General features: G+C 41.6%; 1 protein-coding gene across 4 annotated transcripts in view; it reads right to left on the bottom strand.

Moving 5' to 3' along the window:
• Nucleotides 1-23,291, bottom strand: part of HEPHL1 (hephaestin like 1) — a 104,277-nt gene extending 80,986 nt beyond the window's left edge. For 3 of the 4 annotated variants that reach the window (XM_048843133.2, XM_048843152.2, XM_048843142.2), the window contains exons 1-4: nucleotides 23,071-23,291; nucleotides 7,758-8,002; nucleotides 3,211-3,423; nucleotides 1,388-1,567 (exon numbers count right to left, since the gene is read on the bottom strand). In XM_048843133.2, the coding sequence (XP_048699090.2) occupies nucleotides 1,388-1,567; nucleotides 3,211-3,423; nucleotides 7,758-8,002; nucleotides 23,071-23,240 (808 nt within the window). In that variant the 5' untranslated portion in view covers nucleotides 23,241-23,291. The remainder of the gene's footprint in view (nucleotides 1-1,387; nucleotides 1,568-3,210; nucleotides 3,424-7,757; nucleotides 8,003-23,070) is intronic. The other variant, XM_048843161.2, reaches the window with a different exon arrangement.
• Nucleotides 23,292-24,525: the final 1,234 nt, after the last annotated feature.

The following is a 24,525-nucleotide window of genomic DNA, read 5'->3' as shown; positions in this document are numbered from 1 at the left end:
GTTAGGCCGCTAGTGTGCAGAGATTGTACCAGTATTGTCTCATTTCTTTGTGCCGTCCTATCTGTGCGTCTATATCCAGCTAGTCTATTATTTCTTATACTTAGATAATGAGCTCTTTGGGGCAGGGATTGTCTGTTTGGTTTATGTTTATACAGCACCTACCACAGCGGGGTCCTGGTCCATGACTAGTCACTACGATCATACAGATATAAATAATTAATAGCATGTATTAGTTGCAGCTGAAGAACAGTTCTGAAAGGATGAGCGGCTGCTGCGCCTGAAAACCAGAGTGCAAACGTTGCAGCAATGGTTCCAGGTGAGAAAGAGGAAGGAGCACTTTGCAGTCAGATCACAGGCCTGGGCATCCAGAGACCTGGATTTCTATCGCTACTTGTTACCAACTTCCTAGGTGATCTTGGGAAGTCACTTACGCCAAGTTTTCACTGAAATCTGTAGTTAAGTACCTAAATAAATGGCCTGATTTTGAAGTTAATGGACACTGTGGGTATGCAACACCTCTGAAAATCATAGAATAATAGAAATGTAAAGCTGAAAGGGACCTTGAGAGTTCCATCCCCCTGTATTCAGAAAGGACCCAGTATACCTACCCCATCCTTGACAAGAGTTTGTCTAACCTGTTCTTAAAAGCCTCCATTGATGGAGATTCCACATTTCTGTTAACTTCAAAATCTGGCCATTTATTTAGGTGTGAAAACATGGATTTAGGTGCCTAACTGTAGGCACTCAGATTTGAAAATGATTAAGTTAAATCTCTCTCTACCTCAGACTCTCCACATGCAAAGTGACTACAGTACCACCTACCTACATTGCAGGGAGCGAAGAGGCTAACTTCATTGGACCAGATCTTTAGCTGATACAAAAGGGTGTAGTTCTACTGTCTGCAATAGTGCAATGCCAATTTATACCAGCTGAGGATCTGGCCCATTATTTGTAAAGCACTTTTGAGCCTTGGACACTCTCCACTTCCAGTAGTGTTTTTATGCAGTACATCTCACAGTGCTTTACGAAAGGTCAGTCTCATCATTTCTCTTTTGCAGGTGGGGAAACTGAGGCACCAAGGGATTAAGCAATTTGCCAAAGTTCAAATAGCAAACTAGTGGCTGAGATGGGCACAGGAGCCAGGCTTCCTTCTTCAGATCCTGTGCCCTACATACCATGCTGCTTATAGACTTGAGGGGAGGCTTTCTGTAAGTACAATGGGGTAATAGTCTGGCCCACCCACAGCCTATGCTTTCATTTCTTCCCAATTAACAGAGAAAGGAAAGACATTTAAAAGGCATTTATAAGGAACAGCAATATATTACAGACATGAAAACAGTCTAGGCGCTATTGTAGGACAAGGTTGTACTTGATAGTGGCTGCTCACCATGCATTTTGTTGCTGTTCTTGAAACCTTCTTCCTCTTTGTCAACCGTGGGTGGGTCCAAGCAGAAAGCTTTTATATTTGCATCAATATACCAGCTGAGATTTTCATCTACAATGCTATACATCAGGGCAAAGCCTTTAGCAGCATCAGTGCCTTGTATCAAGGTATCATCTAAACTTCCTAAACAGCAAACAAGAAAGTACTAAAAAATAAACTCAGCGTTAATTAAATTTAAATGTTTCCTCTTCCAGTAAGTCTGAATGTACAATATTTCTGAAGTACTTTATTAAGCTGCAAGACTTTTACAGACCAATTTCAGCATAATTATTTGAATGAATGACGATACTGGGAATAAGAAAAGGAGTACTTGTGGAACCTTAGAGACGAACAAATTTATTTGAGCATAAGCTTTGGTGAGCTACAGCTCACTTCATCGGATGCATTCAGTGGAAAATACAGTGGGGAGATTTATATACACACAGAGAACATGAAATAATGGGTGTTTCATTACAAGTGTGTATGGTAACACCCATTGTTTCATGTTCTCTGTGTGTATATAAATCTCCCCACTGTATTTTCCACTGAATGCATCCGATGAAGTGAATTGTAGCTCACGAAAGCTTATGCTCAAATAAATTGTTAGTCTAAGGCGCCACAAGTACTCCTTTTCTTTTTGCAGATACAGACTAACATGGCTGCTACTCTGATACTGGGAATGTTAATTCAGCTTCATATATACAGGTAGATGGGACGATTTCATAGGCTCCCCTATGAAGAATGACTCTGAGGCACTCTAATGAGGCAGGCTGGGTTTGAGATTAGGTTAGCCCCTTTCATAGCAAAGTCTCCCTCTTCCTCAGGAAATACAAAGATTGCCCTGAGGTAGGCATACATTTTGTATGTAAAATACATGGGCCCGGTTATCATTTCAGATGTACGGAGCACATTCCCGTACACTGAAGATTCGACATGCATGAACATATAAAGATATATTCCATACAAAAAAGCCTGAATTAGAAAAACATTAAGGTTCCTAACTGAAGCACACTTATAAGTCTGTAAATGCCAATGTTAAGGTTGCCTGCACAACTTTAACACTTGTCCCTTGTACAACAGTCATAGGTGCCAACTCCGTGGGTGCTCCGGGGCTGGAGCACCCATGAAAAAAAAAATAGTGAATGCACCCACCAGCTACCTGCTGACCAGCTGTTCAGTGGCAGGTAGGAGGTGCGGAGAGGAGGGAGCGGAGTGGGGGCAGGGCGCACTCAGGGGAAGGACGGAGTAGGGGCGGGAAGAAACAGAGTGAGGGTGGGGACTTGGGGGAAGAGGTGGAGCACCCACCCAGAAAGAAGAAAGTCAGCGCCTGTGATGACAGCCTTTCATGACATGATCACATGCCATTTTTCCACAGAACCACTGCCCGGTTCAGCTGGCAGACTGGATGGTATTCTGTGAATGAGGCAGCTGTTTATAAATATTATAAATAATATTTATTTTGGTCCTCATTTTTTGACATGTGGTCTCATCTGCAATGCACTACACACTATGCAACCTCTGCCCTAACTGAAGCAAGGATCCTGTGGATGTATAGGTTAGTCACACATTACTGTCCTCTAGAGCAAGAGGGAAGCAGCAAGGGAATTGTCCCTGAGCCACAATTCCAAGCCTGGGGTGCTCCTAGAGTGGTACAACTATAAACTGCCCCTTACTATGAGCTACGTACCGACACAATCAAGCCTGTAACATTTACACCTATAAACAAAAACGATTATTAAGATGCCAAAACAGGCAGAGGGGCTTTCTCGGTATTTTCAGCGCTGTACCTTTTTTACAAACCAGCAATGGTCCGATTAACCCAGAACTGATATCTCGAGGTGTATCAATGTGCGAATGGTAAATCCAAGTCAGGCAGGTTGGGTCTGCCAAAGTGGGGGCATACTCTTTCTTCACTGGCCATGTATACGTATAATTTCCACCAGGAACAACAATATCATCCTCTTTGCTTTTGCCACTTGTTCCATCTGGGTAGAGGGCTCCTAATGTGAAAAAAAGGGAGTTTAAGGCCAAACATATTGGAAAAATGGGTTACACTAGATAAGTATGGAACTACTTCTTTTTGTTACATTTTTGGTAAATAACCTAACCAAGTATTTCACAAACAGACCAATGACAGCAGCAATTGCAAACACAGAATCATTTACAAATCAAGACATAATTCTGAGATTAGCCTTCCGCAATATTAATAAGTATAATTTTCAAAAGACATCACGTTCAACAGACTGGTAATGTTGATTTACGCCTGATCTGTTTTGAGAGGTTGGCTCCACAGATCAAAGAGTAAAAGATAAAAGAAGCATACACAATGCAGAAAGATACGTCAAAGAAACGGTCTGCTTCCATCCTAGTAGCTGTGCCTGCTGCTAGGATAAAAATCTGCACAAGCTACCTGAGACATGCTACCTGACATACCTGCGATGGCAGCTCTTCAGCTGACAGCAGGACTGGCCCATGCGCCTGGCTCCCACACCCAAATGAATGCATACCTTCCCAGGAGGCATCCTACTCCCAACCATTTAATTTGGGGTATTTAAACCTGGGGTTTTGGCTCAGCCTGCTATCATAGATGTGATTTACTGAGGCACAATCCAGACTAATAAGTAGCTGCGTAACCTAAGGTGCCCTTTACAAGTAATGGTCCATCAGCCTTGTTTACTCCTGGCTGAGCTGTCAGCCTGCCCCTTGTCTCTGAGAAACTGGTTTGGTCACTTCCCAGACTTATCTGGAAAACATACTTTTAGTCATCTCATCTTATGTTTATAACTTCACATATACAATGCTGCTATGTGCATTTTGCCATGGTATTACTGATCAGCAAATTACAAGTTTTTAAATGATACCTCACATGGCATACCTCACCCAAACATTATTACAATAGGATGTAGGGTGTGAGCACAGGGGTATATTCCATCACAATAGATAGGGGCCATTTTCAAAATTTATCTACAGAGTTGGGTTTTGAATTCAAAGACTTTCAAAATGTTGCTGTTGGGTGGGGAGTTTTGATTCAGGTTCATCTGTACCCAAAGTTTGCTAAAAAGTTCACAAAAGTTTTTGGTGAACCTGGCACAACTTTGGGGTTTCATGATTAAAGTTTTGCACACATTGTTCCCCTGTTCACTGTGATACAGAGACAGTCTCTAGCTAAACTCAGCATCTTTCAGTTTCTCACTGGAACTGTCCAAGGAAGCCAGGTCAGGTCTCATATCCTTCTGTGATGCTGAATGTGAATGATTTTCTTTCTTTCAGTTATAAATGAGGGCTGTCAAACAATTTAAAAAAATAATCTCAATTAACCATAAGATTAAAAAAATAGTTGTGATTAGTCGCAATTTTAATCACAGAGTAACAGAATTCCAATATAAATTTATTATACATATTTTTGGATATTTTTCTACCTTTTCAAATATATTGATTTCAATTACAACACAGAATACAAAGTATACAGTGCTTACTTTATATTATTTTGATTACAAATATTTGCACTGTAAAAAAGATAAAATAAATAGTATTTTTCAATTCACCTCATACAAGTACGGTAGTGCAATCTCTTTATTGTGAAAGTCCAACTTACAAATGTAGAATTTTTTTTTTACATAACTGCACTCAAAAACAAAACAAAACTTTAGAGCCTACAAGTCGAAGTAAAACTTTAGAGCCTACAAGTCGAAGCATGAAGCGGCATATGAATGTTTAGCATATCTGAAAAGTAAATACTTTGCAACGCTGGTTACAACAGTGCCATGTGAAAGCCTGTTCTCACTTTCAGGTGACATTGTAAATAAGAAGCGAGCAGCATTATCTCCTGTAAATGTAAACAAACTTGTTTATTTTAGTGATTGGCTGAACACGAAGTAGGAAAGACCTGTATGAGATGAACTGAAAAATATATTTCTTTTGTTTATTTTTTTTTTACAGTGCAAATATTTGTAATCAAAATAATATAAAGTGAGCACTGTACACTTTGTAATCTGTGTTGTAATTGAAGTCATATTTGAAAATGTAGAAAAACATCCCAAAATATTTATAATAAATTTAAATTGGTATTCTATTATTGTTTAACAGTGTCATTAAAACTCTGACTAATCGTGACTTTTTTTAACCTAGTTAATTTGTTTTGTGTGAATCATATGCATTAACTGCAATTAATTGACAGCTCAAGTGTCAACCCATGCAAATACACAATTGTGTCAGAGAAGAAAATGGCTGCAGCCAGTACAGGGTGAGTCCTTTGAACTGGCTGCCATTGCAGTAATCCCATGGTACATGTATACATTGTGGGAGGACATACAGACATACACACAAATATGATGTATTATTACATACAGTATGTCTTCACTGCAATCAAAGGTGTGACTGGGACTGACCCCATGTAGACATACCCAATCTTGCTTTAATCTACTAGCTCAAATAACAATAGCAGTGAAGCCATGGCCATATGAGCAGCAGCATGGGCCAGAGGCTTGAGTACATACCCAGGATCCTGGGCAAGGTTGTACAGCCCTTGTTATTTGAGCTAGCTAGACCAAACCTAGTTCAGATATGTCTACATGTGCTGCAGTTACACCTTTAATTGCAGTGCACACATACCCATAGATGTTGCAATAATTAAATATATGCATTGTGTTCTGTCCAATATTGATATAATTACATAGTTTAATATACTTTGGAACCTTAGAGAACCCTTGGAACCTTGAAAGTCCCTTAAAACTTGTATTTGTTTATTTAGAATTTTAGTCCTTACTTAATTTAACTAACTTACTTAATGCAGAATGAGTATCTGCGTACTAATTAAACCACCGGTTTCGGAGTAGCAGCCGTGTTAGTCTGTATCCGCAAAAACAACAGGAGGACTTGTGGCACCTTATAAACCACCAATATTCAGATAATACCATGATGGGCATCAATATCAACACTTAGCTAGCCAGATGTGTGTGTGTGTGTGGGGGGGGGGTACGACACACACACACACGTATCCTCAGCTGGTATATATCACTGTAGCTCCATTGCCTTAACTGGCATAACTCCACTAAAGACAATGGAGCTACACTGATTTACATCAGCTGAGGAGCTGGCCCAGAACGTACACTGCTTTAAGCACTGAAATGAGAAGAATAAAAACTTGGGGTGAAATCCTGACACGACTGAAGGCAATGGCAAAGCTCCCATTGACTTCAGCAGGGCCAGGATATCCCCCTAGAACTCCCACCTGCAAATTAAAAACAAAAATATCTGACACTAAAGAAAGATGCGGGGCTGAGACAGGGCCCTGAGCTAGCACTGGGGTGCACGCAGTGCTTCTCCTAAGGGACGGGCTGTAGTTCAGCCACAAATTATTGAGTTTGGTGCAGAAAGTACTGGGTGATCTTCTATGGTGTGTGTTATGCGAGGTCAGACTAGGTGATGGTAATTATCCCTGCTGGCCTTAAAATTGTTGAAAGTGTTGATGACAGCGGTGAGGAGAAAATGCACACAGCATGTAATTTTGCATTCAAATCAATATCCCTCCTTGTGCAAATGACATCGCATGTTGTAGCCCCACAAAGAGCTATAGAAGCCTAGTCATTTGCCCCTGGGAGCTGTGTATAGAGAGAACACATCATTGCAGCCAAGATCTCTCATATGGATTAGAGAGGAGGATTTAGACGGTCACATTTTTACTAAGAAAAGCAAGCAAGGCAGGAAGAAGCTAATTATCCTAAAAATTAAAAACATAATAAATGAGAATGTTTCTTTTTTAAGTTACTGGTTAACAATACTGGTCAGTTTATTAGGAACTGATACAAAGTTTATTAAGATCAATGGAAAGTTCCCCATTCACTTCAATCAGCTTTGGACAGGGCCCTTATCCAGTATATTCACTCCACAAAGGGAAGGGGGTAGAAAAAGAGAAATGAGACAGAACAACAATTATTTATTTACTTATTATTTGCATGAAGAACCTAGGAGCCCCAGTCATGGACCATTGTGCACAGAACAAAAGGATAGTCCCTGCCCCAAAGAGCTTGCAATTTAAATATAAGAAATAAGCAAAGACAGGGGAATACAAAGAAACAATTGCTGAAATAGACAAGGCAGATAACTGGGTGGGGGAAGGGGTATAACACATAAACAGAGTGAATAATGTGATGGTGGCAAAAGTCAGGTTAGCGCCATAGGGTTTTTTGGGGTGGGGTGGGGGCAGGGGTTACTTTAGGAGGAGATTAGCTAAATAGAAAGAAAAAAGAGAGGGGAAGCAGAGTGAGGAGAGCAGGGCAAGGGAGGAGAGGTCAGAAGGGGCAGGTATGGAGTGAAGCTGAGAACTGGTTTTTACCTTCAGAATCTTTGTCATAAAAGAGACCATGTGGATGCAGAGAATATGGACGGAAAGCAAAGTTCTTTAAGTGAACAACAAAGATATCCTCTTCTTGAGCCTTCATCACTGGACCGAGGAACCCCAACCAGGATGGCTTAGGAATCTCCTGCATGTAGGTACCATCTGTGAACTGTTTATAAACAGCTTTCTTGTAAATACGTCCTATTCTGTTGGCTCCTCTCTTCACAAACCCACTCGCATGTCTATAGAATGGAGGGGGAAACAGTTTAAAGACAGAAATACTCTTTTAAAGTTACGCAAAAGTTGGTACTTACCAACTCATGCAAGTGGTTCCACTGAACTCAATGGGACAAGTCACAGAGCTACTTATCCTGAATAAAGGCTGAGGAGTCAGGTCCTACATTACTGTACTACACTGATGAAAGTCCCCTCCTATGCAACAGTAGTGGTCATGCTATCAGGGTTGGCCTTAAGCACAAGCAAGACAAACAACTGCTTAAGGTCCTGCCATTTAGGGGTTTGTGTGTAGTGCCAGCAGCTCATCACTCAATTCCCGCTTTGGCAAAAAGACCAGAAGGAAGAAAGCTCACAGCTTAATCCCCATCTGCTCAGGAGGCCCAAAAAAGAAGGCAAGCAAAGCACAGTCCCCACTCTAGCAATGGGAAAAGAGAATGAATTAATTCAGGCACCAGTTTAATAGAGTTCAAGGCCCGAAGAGGCCATTATGATCATCTGGTCTGACCTCCTGCATAACACAAGTTAAACAACCTCAGCAATAATTTCCCCTTCAAGCCCATAACTTCCATTTGATCTACAGAATATCTTTTAGAAAGATATGCAGACTTGACCTGAAGACTTCAAGTGCTGGAAAGTCTACCACATCCCTAGGTAAATTGTTGCTATAATTAATTATCCTCCCTTAAAATTTTGTGCTTTAATTCTAGTCTGAATTTGTCTAGCTTCAACTTCCAACAACTGGATCTCATTATGCCCTTTTCAAGTATATTAAAGAGACATCTACAATCAGAAATCTCTTCTCTATGTAGATCATGATCAAGTGAGCTCTGAACCTTCTCTTGGATAAACTAAATAGATTGAGCTTCTTTAGTCTCTCTCTAGAAGGCATGTTTTCCAGAACTCAAATGATTCTTGTAGCTCTTTTTTGAAACCCTTCCAATATTTCAATAACCTTTATGAAGTGTGGACACCAGAACTGGACACAGTATTCCAGTAATGGACTCATTAATGCTATATACAAAGGTAATACCATCTTTCTACTCCTTGATCTTTCCCTGCCTATACATCCAAGAATTGCATTAATCATCTTAGCTACAACATTGCACTGGGAGCTCGTGTTCAACTGGTTAACTACCATGACCCCTAAATCTTTTTCAGGGTCATTGTTTTTCAGGATATAGTCCCCCCTCCCCACACATCTTTTAAGGACAACCTACATTCTTTGTTCCTAGACTAGGGTGACCCTACAGCAAGTGTGAAAAATTGGGGTGGGGTAAGGGCTAACAGGTGCCTATATAAGACAAAGCCCCAAATATCAGGACTATCACTATAAATCAGGACATCTGATCACCCTGTCCTAGACGTATAACCTTGCATTTGGTATTAAAACACAGTTTGTTCAAATGATTCACCTTGCCAAGTGATCTAGGTTAGTCTGTATAACTGACCTGTCTCCATAATTATTTATTACTCCAACAATTTTTGTGTCATCTGCAAATTTAACAGGAATTATATTTTCTTCCAGATCATTGATAAAGATAGTGAATAACCCTGGGCCAAGTACAGATCCCAGCAGGCCCCCACTATAAAAGTCCCGATAGGATGATATCCCTATTTACAGTTATTTTTTGTGATCTATCAGTTGACTAGTTTTAATGTAATATGGGCTGCAGTGATTTTGTCTAGTGCTAATGTAATGAACAGTATACAGTGCAGAATGTCATGTAGGACTAAGTCAAATGTAGGGCTGGTCTAAAATATTCTGTCAAAGCAGTTTTTAAGGAAAACTGGATGTTCGATTAAACAAGTATTTTTGTAAAAAGTGTCTACTTTCCACATGGAATTTTGATTTTTCTGGGGAAAAAAAAAAACATACCCAAACCCTAAAATATTTCAATTTGGAAATGCTGAAGTGATGCCTTATGGAATTTGTAGTTTGGTTGCCTCATGACCACATTCTTCTTTTCGGTCTGGGCTCCTTGTCCAGACTACATCTGCCCTGATGCATTGCCTTCCCTCTCCAAAGGTGGTGTAAATGGGAGATGTAGTCTGATGAGGGAGCCCAGCCTATGGATGAGAATAGGAGGATGAGAGACCTGAATTACAACTCCCATGAAGCACTGCAGCAGTATTTATAAATTGAAATATTTTGGGTTTTGGCTGAAATTTTTCAGTAGTCTAATTTCTGTCAAACAATCCAAATTTTGCACGGAAAAAAGAACACAATTTTTGACCAATGCTAGTCAACTGGGTTACCGAAATCTACATATATTGTGTCAACCCAGTTACCTTTGTTGCCGGCACCCAGTGCCGAGAGGCAAAACAACAACAGGGTTTGGTTCACTACCTGGTGTGCTTCACCCAATAATCACTGTTAGGATATACATATTCAGGCCTGTCTGTAAAGGCCTATACTCTAAGAATTTAGGTGTATTCTTATCACTTGGCTAATTATAGAGGTATAAAAGAAAGAATCAAAATCACTATCTGCTGGTGTAAGGGTCTTCTCTTACTGTGACAGTCTGAGACCCTGTTCTTAGGCTAAGGCCTTTGGCTAAGCAGCAGAGGCAGCCATAAGCTGGGAAGCGACCGGTCACATCCTCACATTCCAAACTAGTCACACTGAAATAAGGTGCTATTGGGCTGTTAGGCACTATCAGGACAGGATTGTATTCCTATCACCTCCAGAGAAAGGGAAGTGCCTAGAAAATGTAAAAGGAAACTTAGTTTGATAGCATCCCATCTGGCAAGAACTCACTTATCAATAGCTGGGATGTGAAATCCTCACTTCTGTATTGTCTTGTCATTATAGTTCCCACTTTGCTATTGTTTGTCTGTATAAGCTGTCTGGTTCTGTGATTGTTCCTGTCTGCTGTATAATTAATTTTGCTGGGTGTAAACTAATTAAGGTGGTGGGATATTCTTGGTTACATAATCATGTTACAATATGTTAGGATTGGTTAGTTAAATTTCAGGAAAATGATTGGTTAAGGTATAGCTAAGCAGAACTCAAGTTTTACTATATAATCTGTAGTCAATGAGGAAGTGGGTGTGGGGGTGGGAGATGGGAACAGGGAATGGGGGTAAGGAAATTGCAATCATGTTTTGCTAAAGGGGGAAATGGGAACAGGGAATGGGAGTAAGGAAGTTAGAATCATGTTTGGCTAAGAGTAGGAATGGGAACAGGGACACAGGTGTAAGGCTCTGTGGTGTCAGAGCTGGGAAGGAGGATACTAAGGAAGGAAACTGGAATCATGCTTGCTGGAAGTTCACCCCAATAAACATCGAATTGTTTGCACCTTTGGACTTCGGGTATTGTTGCTCTCTGTTCATGCGAGAAGGACCAGGAATAAGCCCCCTAACAATCACAATGGGGTGGAGAAGCAGAAAAGTTTATTTGAAGCTTCAAAAAGGTACAGGGAGAATAGAATCTCAAATCCTGCACACAGAGCAGGAAGTTACACAGGTTTTTATACATCCTTTCTTCAGCATACTTATCCAATAGCAAGCTGCCCTAAGTATCCATACAGCCAGCCAATCCAGTTACCAGCTAGTTCCCTTGTTTTTTGTATCATTTGTTAAACTATACATAAAGCTGCTTTATTCAGCATTTTTCTTCCATATCTGCCCTGTTTGGCCTTGTTTAGTTTCAGGCAGTCTGACTCTGCAACATATTGTTGCAGATCCTCAGCATAACTGCTGTGAGTGCCTCCAGGCGGGGGGGCCCAAGGACACTTGGGCCTAGTACGCAGAGCTGCTGCGAGTGCCTCCAGGCAGGAGGGAGGGGGCCAAGGATACTTGGGCCTAGTGCGAGGGGACTTCATCAACACTCGTGGTCTTCCATCCCTCGAGTTACCTAGTGGCCATGCCCCAGTGTCCCCAACACTTTATTTGCCAAAAATGATCTGTTTAACAAGACCTGTTTTCCATAAAACCATATTAACTAGCATTAATTATGCCATCTTTTAAATTTTTACTGATTGCATCCCATATAAGCCTTTCCATGATTTTGCCCAGAATCTATGCTAACTCACCTATTAGTTTCCCCGGTCATCTGATTTACTCCTTTTAAAATACTGGAACAACATTAGCTTTTTCTAGTCCTCAGGAACTCTCCCAGTGTACCATGATTTGTTAAAAATCATTAAAGTGCTCCTTGGCCAATCTTTTACTACTCTTATGTGAAAGTTATTTGATCCTGCAAATTTAAACATGTTTAGCAGTTGCTATTTACCAGCCTTCATAGCTACTGATAGAATAGAAAGTATTTCATTATCACTGTATAATATTAATACATCATTCTTTTTAAATATAGAAGAGAAGCATATGTTGAATACTTCTGCCTTTTCTACACCATGATTGATAATTTTATCATCTTTGTCTAGATCGAACCTATACCATTCATTGAAACTAGGGGTAGCATCAGACCTTGAGTATGTCACACAGACTGAAATCTCCCACAACAACAATTTTTCTTTCTACATGTTATACATAGATGTTTAAAGAACTGCTCATCTGATTTGAGGTTTATAGCACACCCCTGGTAGTGCCCCCATCCTGTGATTTATCAGTTAGTACATGATGCATAAACATTTCAGATCCTGTCCTTCTGAACTATCAGTAACTCTAAAGCCAGTAATGGTATCTTTAATGTAAAGTACCACCACCCCTATTCTCTTCTACCCACTCTATCCTTTCTGAATAGGATGAATCCAGTGATTCTGACAAACCAGTCACATGAATGGTCTCACCAGGTTTCAGTAAGACCAGTCTTAAATTTCTTTTAATAAATTAGTATTTAATTCCTCTTTATTACCCTAACATTGGTGTGTAGACAACTGAAGAATTTCTTCTCTTTACATCCTTTGATGCCTTGATCCTTTACATTCATGGTATCCTGAGTATGAGTTTTATGCTTGAGTGTACCTACTGTGTTTTCCTCCTTAGTACCCTGTCCTGTAGATCCTAGTTTGATATTCTCCTACCTACTATAGTTGGTCTGCTACCCAGAAGATTGGTTCCCCTTCTATTCAGATGGAGATAGCTCAAGTCACATATCCTCCTTTCCCCATAAGTGGGCCAATGTTCCATAAAACCACACTGCTCTATTTTATGCCACATACGTAGCCAACAGTTTATAGACAGCAAGAAGATGCTGGATATCTTCTCAGGGATCTTTCCTGTCCTGTGAATGAGAGAAGATCAGACCTTTCCTCTTCTTTCTGAGATCCTGGATGCTTTCGATGCTCCATGAAGCAGTGTCATTCATGCCAATGTATATCATAACCAATGGATTCTTTCCCAGTCTTCAGAATCCCATCCAGTTTTTCAGTGATGTGTATGGTCCTTGCTGCAGGAAGACAGCAGACCATCTTGCTGTCCTTCTGTCCCCTGCAGAATGTTTTGTCCACTCTCCTTAATACCAAGTCCTCAGTGCGGTTTGTATGTCTTCTTTGGAAAGTCTGTTCTTCATTTGGGTATGCCTGACATCCTCAACAGCTGGGCTGAGCATCCATCCTCAGGTATGTGCTGTGGAGATCCCTGTTCTTTCCCTTCAGTTAAATCTTCCAATATATTATTTGTGGCTACTGCACAAAGTGCCTGAAAGTTAGATGCCTCTACATGCATTGAATTTTACCTACTCTTTCTTCTGGTGGGCACAGACTGCCCTTCTACTTCTGGCTGTGTAAAATGTCTCCTGCTTCTCTGTCTTTGCTTGGTTACAAACAGCTAATTCTCCTCTGTTTTCCACTCTTCTGTTTCCTGAAACCTATTCATTCTACAGGTAGATCTGCAGTGGTGCTGCCTCAGTCTGGATGTCCAAGAACTCTTGCTTCTCTAAGGCTAAACAGGCTCAATAGCTGCCTTTCCAGATCTTGACTCTTTTCCTCCGATACAGCCATCACCTTGCACATTTTGCAAAGGACATCTCTTTCTTCAGGCAGGACCACAACATGGCACATCCCTTGAAGATCATGATAACATTCCGTTATGGGCAATCCCTTGTTGGGAATGTAGAGTTGTCCCTGTAGACAAAAATTCCTATACTCCCTGTAGAAAAAATATCCTACATTCCCTCCTGAAAACATCCTCAGGAACTTCCCTATTAGCCTCTCCTGTTTGCCTGCTCAGGTGTTTGCTTGGCAACTGACTTCCACTAATAGTCCCATTGACTTCCATTGGGCCATTCACTTATTTAAAGTTATGCACATGCTTAAGTGCCTTACTAAATAAGCCTAAAGGCCTTGTTCAGACTCTTGCTGCTTGGGCTCCATGCAAATCTTTAGACCATCCCAGATTTTCCCAATTTATCATTTCTAGCAATTCTTAAGCCCCAGCAGATAACTTCTGTTTACACACATGGATGGAGGAGGAGAGTGTAAGATCAAAAGGGAACAAAATGCAGCCCTTTACAGTTATTACTGATTTAATTTCAGCTTCCCATTCCCCCATAATAAGTGCTATAATTGATATATTAATTCCAAAAGGAGTTGTAGAGTAAAACGCTACAGCAATGCATATTCCACCCTGAGGACACTAAGACTAGCCATGCTGATAATCAGGCCATACAGTAAATGTATGTGTTACGTGTAATTTCTACACCTATTTCCTCCATCAGTCCCAAAGAGTATTTTGCCAAGGATTGTCACCTTAAATGATATTTATGTTGCCTTTGATCTTAAGAGTCATAATACTTGATTTAAGATTGGCAAGTTTCACAATCACAGTACAGGAACCATCTGTTAACTCAGTGAAACAACCGCACCAGCACAGATATGTATTAAACAGGCATTTACAGGGAGGGAGTTTTGAGTATGTAAGTGCTCAGCATGAGGACCTTAATTTGTTAGCATTTTTCTTATATAAAATGTCAACTTTTATGGTAGCAAAAATCATCTGGATTTCAGTTATGCTGTTCATTGTATCTATCAGTGAATCGTGCTATAGAAAACCCTAAGAGTGACAGGCCTTGAACAGGACAAAACACAGGACTAGCCCAGTATAGATACAATAGCTTCTAGAGATTTGGAGCAAGATTCCTCTCTGGTGCAATTCCAATGGCTCTTTGAGTTTATGCTGCCACTTGAAGTTACAGTGATCTCCACTGAAATGTCAACATTTCTCATGATTATATATTATTTATATTACTGTAGCACATAGGAGCCCCAGTCATGGACCAGGACCGCATTGTGCTAGGTGATGTACAAACACAACAAAAATACAGTCTCTGCCCCAAGGACCTTACAATTTAAGTACAAGACAAGAGATAATGGATGCATACAAACAGATGGGGAAGTAAGGGTAAACACTGAGACCATATTGGTAAGCATGACAGGCAGCAGAATCTGCACAAAAACAGCCTAACCATTGTCAAGATTTGCTGGCATCATTTGCCAACAGTTACCAGACAAGAGGTTGAGTTTCCCCCTATACTTAATCTAGGGACTAACTGCAGCTAAATGTGGATTTTTAATGGCCACCATACTACTAGCTTCATGAAGGTTGAACATTAGTCTTCGTTTAAAAACCACCATTTTCTGGGTTTTGCCCTCCCATATAACTTTCACTTTCTCTATAGTTGTGTCTCTGCTAGGCTTTGTTTCCTTAAAATTCCCCACTCTTGCAACGATTGGTGGTAGCTATGGAAGTAGCACCAGAGTAGACAGGCTGCTGCTGACATTGTAGCCTGTGTGTTGTGTAACCCTGCTCGGAGCACTTCTCTATGGTACAGTGGTTAAAATGCCAGCAGCCACCAGAACAGCCTCTGCGCGATTGCTACTGCTAGGAGAGCTGAACCAGTGGGGGGGGGGGGGGGGGGGGGACTTAAACACAGACAAGGCCTAAGATCACACAGCATCAAATCAAATGGGGTGGCGGTGTCTTTTTAAGAAGGTTCAAAAACATTTAGCACTTTCCCTCCATATATTGATACATTTGGGGTTCAGGGAATCCCTAAAACCTTAGGAGAACCCCCAGTTTGTTGCTGGTTGAATGTGGTTATAGCGGGTACATCCCTGAGGTGAAGTTCTGGCTCCATTGAAGTCAAATCACAAGACTCCCACTGGCTTCAGTAGGAACCAGATTTCACCTCTGGCCTTCTGACACCCAGCTGTTGCTGACCCATGCCACAGTGATTGTTTTGGTGATGCAGATGGGTCATTTGGTCACCTAAAGCTTTAGCTATTAGTTTAGCATCTATGATCAATGTATTATCTTCATTTAGCTGGACAGGATCAGCCAGTTGGCACATTTCATAAATGATGTTTGATTCTCTGGTAACGAAGGCTGCCCCTTGGTGTGGCTGGATGCAGCTGAGGGCAGGTCTTGGCCCACAGCTCCGGTGGCCTGCTGTGAGAGACTAGATTCACCTCAATTAATGCCTAAATACTGTCAAAACTCAGCAGAGATTTAAAAGATTTATGAGCTGCAGAATTAATTTGGATGGATCAGGGCACTTCATAATCAGCTAAGCCTTATCCTGAGGCATACTGAAGACAGGGAGGAGTTTCACTGAAGAACCAATGCCTGGAGGTATTTTTTCTTTCAAAGGTATAATGCTTACTGTGGCAATGAAGGGAGCAATGCATTGAGTGTATCCTGAGCTCTCCCCAGCACAGCCAGATGGGCCCCATTCATGTCCCACTCCCTGTTGGGGTCTCTAAGGGTATGTCTACACAGGGATAAAAGACCCATGGCATGGCCACGGCTGGCTTAGGTCAGCTGACTCAGGCTTGCAGGATTGAGCCTACTGGGCTAAAAATTGCCATGTAGATGTTTGAGTTCAGACTAAAGCCCAAGCTCTGGGACCCTCTACCCGCATGGGGCCTCAGACCTCAGTCTTAAGTGGAGCTCAGGATCTGGTCCATGAGATTAATATAGCTGAACCGCTTGATAATAGAAAGCATAATATAATTAAATTTTACATTTGGGGGCGAGGGGAATACCAAAGAAGCCCACCATTTACGTTCAAAAAGGGGAACTACACAAAAGTGAGGAAGCTTGTTAAATGGAACAGTCACAAGAGTAAAATGCCTGCAAGCTGCAGGGAAACTTTTTAAAAACATCATAACAGAGACTCAAATTAAATACCCCAAATTAAAAATATATCGTAAGCGGATCCAACAAATGCCACCATAACTAAACAGAGTAAAAGAGGCAGTTAGAGGCAAAAAGGCATTAAAATTGGAAGTGAAATCCTACTCAGGAAAATAGAAAGGAGCATAAATTGTGGCGAGCCAGGTGTAAAAGAATGATTAGGCACGCCAAACAGAAATTGAAGCGCAACTAGCAAAAGTCTCAAAAATTAACAGCAAAATTTTTTCAAGTACATCAGAAGAGGAAGCCTGCCAAAAAATCAGTGGGGCCACTGAACAATCGAGGCACTAAAGGAGCACTCAAGAAAGACTAGGCCATTGCAGAAAAGTGAAATTCTTTGCATCAGTCTTCACTGCAGAGAATGTGAGGAAGATTCCCAGACCTGAGCCATTCCTTTTAGGTGACAAATCTGAGGACCTGTCCCAGATTGAGGTGTCAATAGGAAGTTTTGGACAACCTGATCAATTAAAAAACAACAACTCACCAGGTCTAACTGGTATTCACCCAAGAGTTCTGAAGGAACTCAGATGTGAAACTGCAGAGCTACTAGCTGTGGTATGTATCCTATCCCTTAAATCAGCGCCTGTAACAGCTGGAGGACAGCTAATATGATGCCATTTTTTAAAAAAGGCTCTGGAGGCGATCCTGACAATTACAGGCCAGGAAGCCTAACTTCAGTACCAGGCAAACAGGGTGAAACTGTACGAAAGAACAGAATGATCAAACACACAGGTGAACACGATTTGTTGGGGAAGAGTCACATGGCTTGTGTAAAGGCCTCACCAATCTCTTAGAATTCTCTGAGGGGGGTCAACAAACATGTGAACAAGGGTGATCCAGCAGATCTAGTATACTTGAACCTTCAGAAAGCCTTTGACAAGGTCCCTCACAAAAGGCTCTTAAGCAAAGTAAGCAGTCATGGGATAAGAGGAAATGTCCTTTCATGGATCAGTAACTGGTTAAAAGATAAAAATAAAGGGTAGGTGTAAACAGTCAATTTTAGCATGGAGAGGGGTAAATGATGTCCACAAGGGATCTGTACTGGGACCACTGCTGTTCAGCATATTCATAAATGGTCTGGAAAAAGGGGTAAACAGTGAGGGCATAGTTTGCAGATGATACAAAATTACTCAAGATAGTTACGTCCAAAGAGCTACAAAGGGATCTCACAAAACTGGGTGACTGGGCAACAAAATGGCAGATGAAATTCCCTATTGATAAATGCAAAGTAATGCACATGGCAAAATATCATCTCAATTATACATACAAAACGATGGGGTCTAAATTAGTTGCTACCACTCAAAGGAGATGTTGGAGTCATTGTGGATAGTTCTCTGAAAACATCCACTCAATGTGCAGCAGCAGCCAAAAAATGAACAAAATGTTAGGAACCATTTGGAAAGGTATAGATAATAAAACAGTAAATATCATAATGTAACTATATAAATCCATAGCACACTCAATACTGCATGTAGTTCTGATTGCCCCATCTCAAAAAAGATACATTAGAAATGGAAAAGGTACAGAAAAGGACAACAAAAATTATCAAAGGTATGGAACAGCTTCCATATCAGGAGAGATTAAAAAGACTGGGACTGTTCAACTGGGGAAAGGGATGACTAAGAGGGGATAGGATAGAAGTCTACAAATTCAGAAATGGCACAGAGAAAGTGAGTAAGGAAGTTTTATTTACCCCTTCACAAAACATAAGAACCAGGGGTCACCAATGAAATTAATAGGCAGCAGGTTTAAAAAACAAAAGGAAGTACTTCTTCACACAACGTACAGTCAACCTGTGGAACTTGCTGCTAGGGGTGTTGCGAAAGCCAAAACTATAACCGTGTTAAAAAAATATTTAGTTAAGTTCATGGAGGACAGGTCCATCAATGGCTATTAGCCAAGATGGACAGGGATGGAACCCCATGCTCTGCCCTAAGCCTCTGACTGCCAGATGCTGGGACTGGATCATGGGGGATGGATCACTTGATAATTGTCCTGTTCTTTGAAGCAACTGACATTGGCCAGTGTCGGAAGGCAGGATACTGGGCTAGACTGACCTTTGGTCTGGTCCAGTATGGCAGTTCTTATGTTCTCAGAGCTGTGCTGGATGAGAATTCAGGCCAGCTTTGAAGACCAGCTAGCTTCAAAAGGAACATTCCTTAATTTCTGTGCACTAGCTCCTTTAAAGAGAACCATCTTAGGTTGCCTCCTCTAAGTCTTAGATTCCCCATCAATAAAATTGGGGTAATAATACTTACCTACCTACATCAGAGGGATTTTGTGAGGATTGCCACAGTGTGCCCTTGTTGCCAAGAAGGCCAATGGCATTTTGGGATGTATATTTAGGGGCATTGCCAGCAGATCGAGGGATGTGATCGTTCCCCTCTATTCGACATTGGTGAGGCCTCATCTGGAGTACTGTGTCCAGTTTTGAGCCCCACACTACAAGAAGGATGTGGAAAAATTGGAAAGAGTCCAGCGGAGGGCAACAAAAATGATTAGGGGACTGGAACACATGACTTATGAGGAGAAACTGAGGGAACCGGGATTGTTTAGTCTGCGGAAGAGAAGAATGAAGGGGGATTTGATAGCTGCTTTCAACTACCTGAAAGAGGGTTCCAAAGAGGATGGATCTAGACTGTTCTCAGTGGTAGCTGATGACAGAACAAGGAGTAATGGTCTCAAGTTCCAGTGGGGGAGGTTTAGGTTGGATATTAGGAAAAACTTTTTCACTAGGAGGGTGGTGAAACACTGGAATGCGTTATCTAGGGAGATGGTGGAATCTCCTTCCTTAGATATTTTTAAGGTCAGGCTTGACAAAGCCCTGTCTGGGATGATTTAGGTGGGGATTGGTCCTGCTTTGAGCATGGGGTTGGACTAGATGACCTCCTGAGGTCCCTTCCAACCCTGATATTCTAGGATTAATCAGTCATGGTTTGAAAATGAAAATTACTGTGTATTGTAATACTAAGCATTATTATTTGCAGAATGCTGCCTTTTCAAAGAGTATTGCCCTGTTGTCCCGGTCATCTGGAATGGCATGAATCCAAAGGTTTTATGGAACTAGATTATCCTGCATGGCTTAATGCCTTTAGCAATCAATTTCTTATTTAAAAGATTTAACAATTACTTGTAGGAAGTAATGTCCTGTAAAAATTAGACTATAAAAATAAGCAAAGAGTTAATTTAAAATCATTAATGAAAATTTTCTCTGTCTATGAAATAGGCATGTGAATTAATGTCACTGACTTTAAAGTACATGCAACCAAATTCAGAGAGTGCTGTGTGTGAATGCGCATGCTGGTCCAAACAGCAAACTGTTCAGCTTAGTATTCAAATAGTCCAAAGGGCAGCCCAGAAAAATACCATTACCATCACATTCTGTAGGACAGATACAAACTCAAAGTTTGGATACCCATAAGCAGAGTGGGGTGAAATGGCTGCAGTACAGTTCTAAGCACTCAAGATCTGAACATTTTGGTGCTAAATCAAAACTTGTCCTGTTTTCCCAAAATGCTCACAGGAACATGGGACCATTTTCAGTTCTATGAGCCTAGCATTATTATTTTTTCCTCACTAAAATGTCAGTAATTTTCTGAGTGAAAAAGTCCACTTTTCAGTGAAGTTGCTGTTTGAAAACGTGTAGTTTTATAGTTTTGCTGTCAAACTACTGTTTTACACAATTCTGCAAAATGGAGAGATTTCTGGGAGTGTGAATGAATTTGCACATTTTCTTCACAAGTTTGCACAGCTCCATTTGTTAGTCATTCCTTTTTTTTTTAAAGCAGAAACAGTGGTTATAGAATGTTATGCCATTTCTTCACTCCTTCTCCGTAACCATCATATCCACGCTAAAACAAAAAGTGAGAAGTCCATTCATTTCACTTGCTAATACTGCATTTTTGGTACTTTTATCGTAATTATCTGCAAAGCAGTGTATGGTTTTCACCTGAAGTTATTTAAAAAAAATACTTCTCTTGTATTGCTTGAGACTTTTCAAACTATCATGAACATATCACTAGGGATGTATGGAACAATCCCGCATTGGCTTGGTGTTGCCTAGATAGCCATATAGGTCTTTCCCATTTCTAACTTCTAGGACAATACAAAGTTCTGAACTTTATCACGATCTGCTAGTGAGGACTCCTACATCTGGGCAGGATCCTATTTTCTCCCAAACCCTACCCCCATCCCTGTGCATAGTCCCATACCTGCTCTCTACAGTAGGTGGAAGGTCCCTTAATTTTCTTAATAAAACTGAAACTTTAAAACATCCCCATGTGGGCCTCAATGAACACACAATGTTCAGAAGTATAGCCGTTATGCCAGTTCCCAGGGCTACAGGGCTACCTGCTCCTCTAGAGGTCTTCCATGGAGTGTAACGGATGGAGAATCAAGCTTAGCTGTGTGTGTAAGAAGAACATACACATCACAATACTGTGGTCACAGCTCGGAAAGGTACTTAGGCACATGTCTAAATTTAAGTACATGCATGTCAGTGGAAATACTCACGTGCTTAAATTTAAGCACTGACTTCTGTGGCTCCCTGAACCGAGGCCTATATGTGCAGTATACAGTATGTTTGTATGGACCATCTTCTTCTCATCCCACTCGTACATGTGTATTTGAATCTTGAATAAGTCTTTCCCATCTCTAACTTCTGTGGTTCCACATAGAATCATAAAAATGTAGGTTTGGAAGGGACCTTGAGAAGTCATCAAGTCCAGCCTCCTGCACTCAGCCAGCACCAAATAAACCTAGACCACCCCTGACAGGTGTTTGTCCAGTCTTTTCTTAAAAACCTCCAATAATGGGGATTTCACAACCTCCTTTGGAAGCCTATTCCAGAATTTATCTACCCATATAGTTAGAAAGATTTTCATAAAATCTAACCTAAATCTCCCTTGCTGCAGATTATGCCTATTACTTCTTGTCCTACTTTTAGTGGACATGGAGAATTCACAGTCCCCTTTATAACAGCCCATAAAATATCTGAACACTCTTATCAGGTCTCTCCTCAATTTTCTTTTCTCAAGAGTAAACATGCCCAGTTTGTTAACCTTTCCTCATAGGTCAGGTTTCCTAAACTTTTTATTCCTCTCCTTTGGAATCTCTCCAATTTGTCCACATCTTTCCTAAAGTGTGACGCCCAGAACTGGACACAGTAGTCCAGATCAGCCCTCACCAGTACCAAGCAGAGCAAGACAAATACCTTCTGTGTCTTTCTTATCATATCCCTGTTAATACACTCCAGAATATTAGCCTTCTGGGCAACCGCATCACATTCTAGACTCGTATTCAGTTAGTGATCCACGATAACCCCCAGATCCTTTTCAGCAGCAGTATTACCACCTAGCCAGTTATTTCTCATTTTGTGGTTGTGCATCTGCTTTTTCCTTCCTAAGTGAAGTGCTTTGCACTTGTTCTTATTGATTTCAAACCAGTTTTTCCAATTTGTCAAATTTCACCAGTTTACAAGAGATTCTCTTCAGTTTTCATTGTGGAAAAGCTGTGCTTAGTGGTGACAGAACTGTGATGTCACCTTGGGCCAGCACTCACAGAAATACCCGATTTCCCACATGAATCCTGGTAAAGCAAAGCTGCAATTAAAAAAAACAAAACAAAAACTTAATCCTTTGAGAACTAACACCTGAAATTCACCCTTCAATAAGTGTCACAGCAAGTATCCAGTCCTTGCACCCCACCCCTATTTTATCAGTACTAAGGAAGAGAAGCCATTTTAAACAGCAGAGGCCTGATCCAACTCCCATTCAATTCAGTGGGAGTCCCTCTACTGACTTGAATAGAAGTCATATCCAGCCTTAAATGTATATTGCAGCCATACTAGCAAAACTTTTTTTTAAACTAAAGTCCAGTGACGGCACAAACTTAAGACATTAAGACAATATGGGTGACCTAAGGATTTTTCTCTCGAGACATCATGAGATCTGATTTACCAGAAACCTGAGGGACTTACTCATCTTCTGTGAGGCTTTGTCCTGTAATCAGATTCTTCCCAGTTGGTGCATAGTCCCAGTTCTCCTCCACAATCCCAACATAATAGGTTCTGGTAGTTGCTTCTAACACCACAAACAGCCAAAGGAATTTAAGAGCCAGAATGCAGGCACCATACAACACAGAAGGCATTTGTAGGTGTAATTGCAACTCAGGCAGCAGAGATGGCTCACCCCTCCCTCCCTTTAGCTCTCAACAAGTTACAAATAAGGAATGGACAAAGCAAAGCTCCTCCTATTCAGCAATTTGGGGCTGGGATAGGCAAGAAAGCTTGTGCAAGCAAAACAGGCCTATTGAGGGGTTGCTATGGTGACAGGACTTTTGCCAGCCCTTCAATGAATGTGTAACTGGCTTATTTTTGTTTGCCTTTCAGGCTACAACAAATCAGTGTTTTGGGAAGTTTGGATGCTTGTAAGTCCTTCCTCCTCTTTTACCAGAAAGTGTGGTTTGTAATGTTAGGCCAGGATTTTTTGGTCCTCATCACATCCACATATTTTTTTAATATTTGCTTTTCATCATTTCTTTATACCTTAAAAGCTAGACTTAGACTTTGCTTAGTAACTTTAAGTCACTGGAAACTAGGGTGACCAGGTAGCAAGTGTGAAAAATTAGGACAGAGGCTGAGGGGGTAATAGGTGCCTATATAAAAGACAAAGCCCCGAATATCAGGACTGTCCCTGTAAAATCAGGACATCTGGTCACCCTACTAGCCACTGCACAGTTGAGAACAATCAGCACTTTCTAAAAATCAGGCCCCTTAAAATTCTTTCAATTTGGACACCTAAAAAATGGAGGCATCCGGCATAGGGTTGCCAATGTTCTAATCATGGAAAACCAAACGCCCTTCCCCTGCCCCGCCCCTTCCCCGAGATCCCACCCCCACTCATTCCATCCCCCCTCTCTCCATCACTCACTCTCCCCCACCCTCGCTCACTTTCACCGGGCTGGGGTAGGGGGTTGGGGTGTAGGAGGGGGTACAGGCTCTGGGTTGAGGCCAGAAATGAGGGGCTCAGGACTCTGGCACAGAGTTGGGGTGTAGGAGGGGGTGCGGGCTCCGGGAGGGAGTTTGGGTGCAGGAAGGGGCTCAGGGCTGGGGCATGGTGCTGGAAGTTGGAGCGCAGGTGCTGGGCAGTGCTTACCTCAGGCAGCTCCCGGAAGCAGCTGGCAGGTGCCTCCAGCTCCTCGGGGGAGGGACGGCCACAGGGACTCCACACGCTGCCTCCACCCTGAGCTCCAGCTCCACAGCTCCCATTGGCCAATGGAGCCAGCGCTCGGGATGGGGGCAGCACGCAGAGCCCTTGTGGCCCTCCCTCTGCCTAGGAGCTGGAGGGATGCTTCCAGGAGCTGTGCTGGGAGCCTGCCAGTCCCACTGCGCCAGCAGTGCCACCAACCGGACTTTTAACGGCCCAGTCAGCAG

This window comes from Caretta caretta, chromosome 1 (assembly GCF_965140235.1).
Source record: "Caretta caretta isolate rCarCar2 chromosome 1, rCarCar1.hap1, whole genome shotgun sequence".
NCBI lineage: Eukaryota > Metazoa > Chordata > Testudines > Cheloniidae > Caretta > Caretta caretta.
The sequence above is the reverse complement of the archived record's forward strand: the minus strand, read 5'-3'. Positions and strand labels throughout refer to the sequence as shown.